The sequence below is a fragment of the Quercus lobata genome, chromosome 8 (assembly GCF_001633185.2).
Source record: "Quercus lobata isolate SW786 chromosome 8, ValleyOak3.0 Primary Assembly, whole genome shotgun sequence".
NCBI classification, from domain to species: Eukaryota; Viridiplantae; Streptophyta; class Magnoliopsida; order Fagales; family Fagaceae; genus Quercus; species Quercus lobata.
In genome coordinates this window covers 33,168,538-33,178,794 of record NC_044911.1, presented here as the reverse complement: position 1 = coordinate 33,178,794, position 10,257 = coordinate 33,168,538, and the positions used below count along the sequence as shown (strand labels likewise).

The following is a 10,257-nucleotide window of genomic DNA, read 5'->3' as shown; positions in this document are numbered from 1 at the left end:
GTGAAGAAAATATTTTGTCACTACCTAGTTCTTCTACTTCACATTTACAAAATCAAGAAAATTTTGAAATGGAACCTAGAAGGAGTAAAAGAGCTAGAGTTGAAAAGGATTTTGGTCCTTATTATTATGTTTTTAACATTAAGAAAAATCCCCAAAATTTAAAAAAGGCTTTAACATCAGTTAATTCTATATTTTGGAAAGAGGCTATAAATGATGAGATGGAATCTCTAATTTCTAATAGAACTTGGAAATTAGTAGATCTTCCATTGGGTTGTAAGACCATAGGTTGTAAATGGGTCCTTAGAAAAAAGTTGAATCCGGATGGATCAATAGATAAGTTTAAAACCAGACTTGTTGCAAAAGGCTTTAAACAAAAAGCTAATCTTGATTTCTTTGATATATTTTCTCCGATGACAAGAATTACATCTATTAGATTGTTAATTGCTATTGCTGCAATTTTTTATTTGAAAATTCATCAAATGGATGTAAAAATGGGGACCTAGAGGAATAGATTTATATGGATCAACCTGAAGGCTTTGTAGAGCCTGGACAAGAAAGCAAGGTATGTAAGCTAACTAAATCCCTATATGGCTTAAAACAAGCACCAAAACAGTGGCATGAAAAGTTTGATTTCTGCATGATTGAGAATGGTTATAAATCAAATGAATGTGATAAATGTATTTATTCTAAATCATGGATTAATTTACATGTTATTATTAGCCTTTATGTGGGTGATATGTTGATTTTTGGCTCAAATATGCATGTTATAAATGAGACAAAATATATGCTTAAAAGTCATTTTGATATAAAAGATCTTGGTGAGGCTAATTTTATTTTAGGCATGAAAATTACAAAAACATGTGATGGGATATTTCTTGATCAATTACATTATGTTGAGAAAATATTGAGAAAATATAATTTTCATGATCACAAAAGTGTAGCTACTCCTTTTGATTATAGTGTTCATTTATTTCCTGTGAATAATGATGATGGGATTTTTAATCAAAAGGATTATGCTAGTATCATTGGTAGTTTACGTTATGCTACTGATTGTACTAGACCTGACATTGCATATGCAGTAGGAGTGCTAAATAGATTTACTAGCAAGCCTAGTAAAGATCATTGGATAGCTACTGAGTGAGTCATGAGATATTTAATTGGTACCAAAAGCTATGGCTTATTTTATAAAAAGTACCCTGCTGTGATTGAAGCTCTTAGTGATGCCAATTGGAATACTTTATCAGGTTTCTCTCTGTACCACTGGTTATATTTTTACCTTAGGTAGTGGTGCTATTTGTTGGAAATCTAAAAGGCAAACAATAATTGCTAATTCAACAATGGAAGCTAAATTAATAGCATTAGCTTCATCTAGTGAAGAGGCAAATTGACTTAGAGATTTGTTATATGAAATTCCACTTTGGGAAAAGCCAATTCCACCTATATTAATTCATTGTAATAGCACTGCCACAATTGGTGGAGTTAAAAACCGTTACTACAACAGTAAATCCAGACCTATCTCTAATGACAATCTTGTAGATTCATTTACCAAGGTCTTGGCAAAAGATAGAGTCTAGAATACATCGAGGGGGATGGCACTAAAGTCCATAGAATCATGAGCCATGTATGAGGATACCCAACCCAAGGACTAGAGATCCTGAGAATTGGGTTCAATAGGAAAAACGAATCATATGATGGTCGTACGAAATGCACTATTTTTTTAATTATTTATTTTGTAAATAATTTTTTAAATTGTTCATCCCTATAATGTAAGTGCATTTATTCTGTAATGTGGAGAGGTTAAGTAAGAAACTCTTAATGAAATTTGTAACTCGTATGAGTAGGGTGTTAGAATTACAGGAGCACCCTTGACAAAATTTCACCTACGTGAGTGTGGGAGTGGGGCCACTTCCTATAAGATTTGGACTTAATCTCAAATACACTCATGAAACTGGGATCAGCACACGGCCATAAAGTGCTAGCTATAAAAGCTCATGTCAATTCCTAGGTTGTTATGTGTAAGCAATAATGCTTAGGGCTTGTTTGGATGCTTTTTTTTCATCACTCAATTTCCATCACTCATCACTCATCACTTTAAAATACCCTACCTGTTTGGCACCATCACTCACTTGCCATCACTCAATATTTTTCACACTATTTGTGGGCCCAATACCTGTCACTCAATTCAGTTTTTTCTTTTCTTTTTTTTCCAGTACCAAACTCACCAAACCCAGTAAATAAAAATAAATAAATAAATAACCCAAACTCACCGAACCTAGTGAAAAAAAAAAAAAAAAAAAAAAAAAAAGAACTGAAGACCAAAAATTAGAGGTGATGAATAACAAAAAAAAAAAAAAAAAAGAAACCCTAACCTAGCGAAAGAAGAAGGGAAAAAAAAATCCCCAGCCAATGAAGACCAATGAAAGAAGAAGAAAAGAAAGAAAAGAAAGAAAGAACCCAGCCGGAGACCAATGAAAAAAAAAAAAAAACCCAACCAATGGAGACCAGTGAAAGAAGAAGAAAAAAAGAAAAAGAAAAAGAAAGAAGAACCCAACCAACGGAGACCAATGAAAAAAAAAAAAAAAAACCCAACCAACAGAGACAGTGAAGAAGTAAGAAAAAAAATTGTCAAAAGTTGCGGCTGACCCTAACAATGGGTCCCTTCATGTGTGTTTAATTACAAAAATTACATTGAAAATAGAATTATGGAAATTGAAAACAGCTAAAATATGTTTTCAGTTTCCATAACTCATAACTCAAAAATCAGATAATTGAGTAATGAAAACAAAAAACTGGAAACAAAGTTATGTGGTACCAAACAGACTTCTCAGCTATGGGTCCCACCATTTTTGAGTTATGAGTTATGGAAACAGAGTTATGAGTTATGGAAATCACTCATCCAAACAGCCTCTTAGTTTCCCTAAAGCAGTCCTAGTTCAAGTCAGAGACCACTACGACTTTGGGGTTGAGATCGTTGTTTTACTAAGTGAAGGTTCTATGCAAAGCATACCTTCATGATGCATAGTGACCCGTCTTTGCCTGGAAATCTCTCTTTAACTAAAAAATTTAATACTAAAATGAGTGGGGGATTGTTGGAGCATTTTAATATTAAATAATTAAAAATAAATAAAGGTTACAACATAAATGTAAAGATGTGGGAGTGAATATGAAAGATAATGAGTTAGTGAAAATGTTTAATCTCACATTAAAAATGAGAGAGACTATTTTATTCTTTTTAATTGTGGTGATTAATGGGCTAACATGAATTGTTTCAGATATTGGGTTAGATACATGCGCAAAGGGGAGGTAAAGGGTGGAGGTATCAAAAATGGAAATGAATCAGCCTCTTGGATCCTCCTACTTGCATTTTCATTCTTCAGAAACTCTTTATCACCATTAATTGGGTAACTCCAGCCCATCAGATTAATATCCAACAATTAATCTTATAACACCCACTACATCATAATAATAAACCTAATTAATCAAATTAATTTGGGTAGTAATTTTGTGAGGCCCATTGAGCTTATAAATAGACTCATTCAAGGGTGTTCTTTCTGGTGGAGCTTTGGGTTTAAACACTTTGTGCAGAGGTTGTTCTAGTCATACAACACTTGTTGGGCTGTTATATCCTAGGGGAGACAAGTCAAAAACGGTTTGTACCGGTTACAAAGTTTAGCCAACTAAAGGCTTGAATCTCCTTAAAGAGAGCGAATGTCTCGCCTCAGTCTAAATAGTGTTGTGTAATTTCTTTCTTTAAATTAATAAAATTTATAAGTATTATTCAGTTTTTCTTTGTGTTATTTCCATTATCATTGTGTTAGCACCAACAATTACTAAGAAAAAAATAAAAGGAAAATAGCCGAGAGAGAAAAAGGAAGGAAAAAAAAAATTTTGACATTACATTACATACCAATGTCTATCACGTTTTCTCTGTTCTTCAATAATATGGAATGGTATACAGTGAAAGAAGAATTTTAACTCAGAAAGTTTTGTTTAATTTTTCATAATTTTACCCAAATGCCGTACCTCAGGCTCTCCCAATTTGCAAAGTCAGACAGTCACTAGTGCAATTCAAATGCACTAATCGAGATCATTTTTCAAAACTAGTTTCAGTTCATCGTAAGTGATTCCATTTTATCCTCCCATTTGTTCAACCTTTTGGTAGCTTCTTCCACCTGTAATTTAACATAGAATTTGATTTGACATAAACTAGAAATGGCTCATAATTAATAGCAATCTGTGCCGCACATATTGTTTTAATAGCAGTGTTTTGTTCTCACAGACTCACAAATAGGATTAGTAATTTGGCATTGGTTTTAATTTTCAAATCATTTTTAAGTAGTTGCATGTATTTCATGGACAATGGTGGTTCACCTGCTCCTTCTTTCGGGTTGGCTATTCCGGTACGGCATAGCCAGCAATACCCTAACCCAATCTGACCCAATTGCATTCAACTTTCATATTACAGGTTCAACATTAGATACAAAAGGCAGGTCTAATTGGTGGGTCATATCATAAGTGGACTTAGACCAAAACCTATACTAATATTTTTTTTTTTGCAAAAACATGCATTAATTTTTCAATTAATGCATGTTAACAGATATTCTTAAAATAATTGTTAATAAATTATATTAGGAAAATTTTAACATAATTTTTATAAAAAATATAAAAAGTTGTCAACAACATTAATTACTTTATCATTTTCACATAAAAATATTTCTAACATTTTCCATTAATTAATATAGGTAAAATTTGCAGGTAGGTTGTAGAATGAAAAACCAGACTCTGATGTTTACTTATTATACATGAGAGCTTAGGATTTGAAGGTACTTACCTCTTTATTCCAATCCGTCCGAAACGTAACCCAAATCAAAATGATAGTTTGCGCCAACGTGCCACTGAGCATTCCCAACCATATCCCCTATATATATATATATATATATATATATAACAATGTAATACATGCATCACAATGAATTATTACCACATATTTCATCATTTCCATTTCTCAAAACGTTAATATTTTAGATTGAAATCTCACTATATATTGAAACCAAAAAATGAAGTACCTTGGCACCAAGTTTAAAATAAAAGCCGAGAAGCACACCCAATGGTATTCCAACCCCGTAGTAACATGCAATATTTACGTATGCAACGAAAGCTTGCCATCCACACCCAACAGCCACCCCTTCAAATTAATATCATGGGCTATCACATTAGACCATAGCTAGCTTGTTTAAGATATATATAAGAAACGAATGTTAATGAACACCAATAATTATTTGTGCATTAATATTAATGGATATTAATTTTACCGGACACGACAGGTTGAATTCCATTGAGGAGGAGGGTGAGGGCGAGAAGTGGGCAGAGATCCGAGACAGCAGCGGCCACGGTTTCACCTTGAGTGAATGCATAGCTTATGACATCGCGTAAAGCAAGCACAACCAATGCTGAGATCACAGAGATGATGAAGGAGATCAATGTCACAACCGTCACAGAAAATGATGCTGACTTTGGATTTCCAGCTCCAAGCTCATTGCTCACTCTCACACTGCAATTTCTCATCATCATGAACATATATGTATATCAATTATAATTAATTTCAGAGGAAGAGAGAGAGACTAATCAATCTATTTCCACTAATGAATAATTACAATGTAAAACATGTGCTTATATATTAATTGACACATGTGATTCGATATAACAACGGACTAGTAATATATAGGACTGTACGAACGTGTTAGCTTCATCTCTTAAACGACTGTGTTGCACTGTGGCTATGCTTGGAAGGCTAAATCAACACCGATAGTGTCTTCTCTTGCTTATGCTTAACAAGTCTAAGTAGGACACTCAATTGAAATTAATGTGTGGTATCTAAATTAATTTTATTATTCATATAGAATAAAAAATAATAATAAATTCCTAGCTAAAGAAAGTGACAAGACTGACTGACCTTGCAGCTGCATTGAAGCCAACCGAGATCATGAAAACCCATCCAGATACTGTTGTGCTGCAAATGCAAATTGCATCCCATTCAAAAAATAATAATAATAATAATAAACTATATGGCGTTTGGCTTATTGACAAAAATTAAACATATGAAACTGTAAATACAAGGTAGTGTAATTTTTTTGTTTTTGTTTTTTTGTTTTGATCGTGATACTAAATGCTGTAGGGCCCGCATCAATAGAGATAGGACTCATCCATTTGCGGGACCATATGCTTATTTAAACGAGTTCAGTTTGTGGGCAATTAATGTATGTTGTTGGGCTGTGTTTAACAAAACAAAAAAAATGTATGCAGAGCTATCATTCAAGTGCAATGCAAAATCCCAAATGATGTTCGAGTGCAATGCAAAATGCCAATTGATGTATAAATGAAAATCACATTTAAAAGCAGTCTAGGCGGGTGCTTCAATATTCGCTCTTTAAGTTAAAGCAGGCTTCAAGGAGAGAAGGCAATAAACTTGCCCATTGCTTGGCTAAGAATTCTCTCAATGTTTTAGATTGTGCTATTTAGATAGAGGATATTTCACTACAGTTTTGTTATGTACTTCAAGTTGAAATAACCAGTTTTCGTTAATAAAATTTCATGTGTTTTCTCAACAAAAAATAAAAGTTAAAGCGGGTTTTATGCTTACAAGTCAGTGAAAAAAACTTATTTCCCTCTCCCTTGTGTGTGTGTATGTGATTGTTTCTCAAAAAAAAAAGAATGGGTAATTGTCTCACATTACTTAAGAGAGTGTTTTGTGTATAGTATAACTTGCCCCATCCTCCCTTAAAAGTTACAATGACTTTTGAGTGGAGTTGTAATGTGCCTTTGTGTTAGAACCCCTTTCCCTCTCCCTTGTGTGTGTGTTTGTTTCTCAAAAAAAAAAAGTCAGTGAAAAGAATGTCAATGATGAGATATTTTAACAACCTAGGATAAAAATTTAGTGAGATTGGTTTTAAAGTACGGGTAATTATAGGTTTATATGGTTCTATTAATGGAAATTTATTATTGTTTTTTTTTTTATATGGGAAATTTATTATTGTTAATACTTAATACATTGTAAATTGAGATTTTATTTCTTAAATTATTATGTTAACCTAATATAAAACTAACAAATATTATATTACTTAACAATAATAATTTTCCCCCTCCCCTTGAAAATATTATTATTATTATTATTATTAAAATTTAAAAAGTCCATTCACTTCATTCTTATGTTCCTCTCAAATTTCATATCAATAGAATAAAACTTGACGCGATGGTCATTTCACAAGTATAAATGCTTGTAAAGTGTGAGAGACAAAGGCTAGGATTCAAGTTTTCAAAAGGAGACTTCACACATATATACACTTATATAGATTAAAATAGAGTATAATTTTTATCTTATATAAAAAAATAGAATATTTTTTTGCTACTTCATACATAAATTTATTATTATATCACTTTAAATACAAAACTTTAAAATTTGCATATTTGATTTATAAGCCCATTATTGGTTTTTGATCAATTAAAATTTTGCAAGTATAAGAGTGTAAATAAATAATATAATCAAATAGTTGATTTGTAAAAAAATAAAAAATTAATTAATCCAATGTAAAGTCATTAAGTGTAACATTAGATTGCACTTATAAAAATGTTCTAAACTATATGGACAGGAGTTCATAAAAATTTAATTTAAAAAAATTAAATATAAAAAAATTAAAAAAAAAATTAAAAACTATATGGAGGAGAGGTAAGGGGAAAAAATGGTAGATATATTGCACTTAAAATAACCATGAACATGGAATTCCTCCCAATTAATGTTTCTCTTCTTTTTTATTTTTGGGTAGGTGTTATGACCACTTAAAAGTTAAAACTATGGTAGAAATATTGGAAACCATATATGAAGGGGTTTTACCTTTCTAAGGTTTTCTCAATATGGTAAATGTTAAACGATAAATGCAAATTTTATAATCCAATCATGGTAAGTAAACTGACTAGAGAGATGCAAAGGAAGACATATTTGTCACGTGTGGTGCTATAGGTACTACAATTTTTACTTTAACTTTACAAATTAATGTGTCACTAATTACAAAGAGACAATTCAAATATTTATATATAAAATAGTTGAACCCCACTAATTATATTTATTGTCACATCAATTTATAAGTATTGTATATTAAAATTTGTAGTATTTTTAGTATTTTCTGGCCAGCTTAACTCATTACTACTATATAATAGACTTTAGAAAGAAACAGCTTATCAAACACATGGCATATCACAATTAGTCTAGTATAAAATGGAATATATAAAGTATGACAGAAAATAGGCATTCATGAGGAATATTATTATTTCTAAACATGGTAAATGTTAAATGCTACATGCAACATTTATAGTATTATAATCCAATTAATCAAGGTAAGTATTAAAATATAGTGGAGAAATTAAGAGGAATACATATATATTAGTGGCCAGTTTGACTCTTTTTCTTTCTTTCTGGACATAAAAAAAAAATGCATAGGAAGAGAGCATGGCAACCCCTATACGCTCAAGGCAACACATACGAAGATGAACACCAACACACTAGTGAGGATTAGGGGAATTCGAACTAAGATCTAAGTCTTGTGGCCAGATTGACTCATTACTGCTATATTCAAGAATTTAGAAACAAACAAACAAAACAAAGAAACTACTTCCTAGAATTAAGAAATAAACAACATATCTTACCAAATGGATAGGGCATCCAAAGCCAACTCAGGGTTCGGAAGCAATCCAGCCAGCAAAACAAGAATTTGAAAGTACCACGTCTCTAGGCATAGCATCACCGCTGATGCCACTGACAACCTAAAGAATCCTGGTAATTCTGAGAATGCTTGCAGACTAAACCCCCTCCACGTATACTTGCAACTCTCACTTTTCACTATGTAGACAAATTGTGCCACCACTATAATCCACCATGACAAGCTCAGCACTAATGATGCACCTAACAACCCAAGCCCAATCTTGTACACTACAACCCAGCTTAGCAAAATGTGTACCACTAGTGTGGCCGTTGACATTATTGCACTAGGGAGTACAATGCTTTGAGCTTGTAGAAATTTTTGGATAGGGAAGTTTACAGCGTATGCGAAGATTTGAGGGATTAGACCATAGACGAAAATTGCTGCTGCAGATGCAATTCTTGGTGATTCACCAAGAAATATTAGGATGGGCTTGGAGAAGATATAGATGATACTGAGGAGGACACCTGCTAAAGTGAGAAGGATGGTTGATCTTTGCAAATATATGCCTAGCATTTCGTACTTTTGGGCTCCATATGCTTGTCCACATAGCGTCTCCACAGCACTCCCCATGCCTAACTGCGTGTGGAAGAATGAAAAACATTGGCCAAGATGATAAGAATGAGAGGAAAACTGTTATTAGCAAACTTTGTAGGTACATATTCTAATTTATTGATTCAATAGGATTCAAATATATTTTGTCTGATTGTTTTTTATTATTAGATCGGGACACGATTGATTTTTTTTATATTTTTTAGATAAATCCGAACACAATTCCTTTTTATTTGAACAAAAGACTTTATCGTTGATAAAAAGAGAGATTAGCAAGTAATATTACCATAAGGCCATAGGCAAAGACTTGGATGCCATTGTTGCCAAGAGAGGCGGCAGCAAGCTCAAGGTTACCAAGGTGGCCGGCAATGATTTGGGTGGACATGGACATGAGATAGTTGATCATGTAAACAATAACAGCCGGAGCAGCAAGGTAGAAGAGGAGCTTGAACTCAATCCATGTAGCGGCTGGTAGACGCCGCAAGAAAGGCACGCTATCGTCGGACAAAATCCTTTCAAGCTCGCGGCTTGATTGATGCTTTGTGGTGAATGAATAGGATGACAAAGAGGGAGATTGTGTGTTGCTTTGGAGCAAGGGCTCATTGATGTTATCTTCTGAAGACCCCATTGAGGGTTGGGGATGAGACTTTGTGGTGCTTGCGTTGTTTGTTGTTGGTATGTATTTATATGCTAGTCGCGGTGGATATAGCTAGTAGAGAGGAGAAGAAAATGAGAGGAGTATATATATAACTAAACTCTATCAATATGTTATTGTGTGTAATAAAAATACTCTGTCCCAGCTTGGATGCACTTCTCTGTTTCATCAGTACTAATATGCCACATACCTTTTTTCATCTTTATAAAATTACTATGGTTGGAGAGTATACTTCTCAATAAAATAAAATAAAATAAAATAGTTGGAGAGTATAAACTGAAATACTTCATGTAAATCAGA

The 10,257-nt window shown here is 32.8% G+C and overlaps 1 protein-coding gene across 1 annotated transcript; it reads right to left on the bottom strand.

The window, feature by feature from the left end:
- Positions 1-3,933: 3,933 nt before the first annotated feature.
- Positions 3,934-9,930, bottom strand: LOC115958077 (protein DETOXIFICATION 40-like). The gene is made up of 7 exons (XM_031076440.1): positions 9,589-9,930; positions 8,698-9,329; positions 5,954-6,010; positions 5,313-5,551; positions 5,067-5,185; positions 4,832-4,918; positions 3,934-4,172 (listed from the first exon to the last, which is right to left on the bottom strand). The coding sequence occupies exons 1-7, from the start codon at positions 9,928-9,930 to the stop codon at positions 4,107-4,109; spliced, it is 1,542 nt and encodes a 513-aa protein (XP_030932300.1). The 3' UTR covers positions 3,934-4,106.
- Between the last annotated feature and the right edge of the window lie 327 nt (positions 9,931-10,257).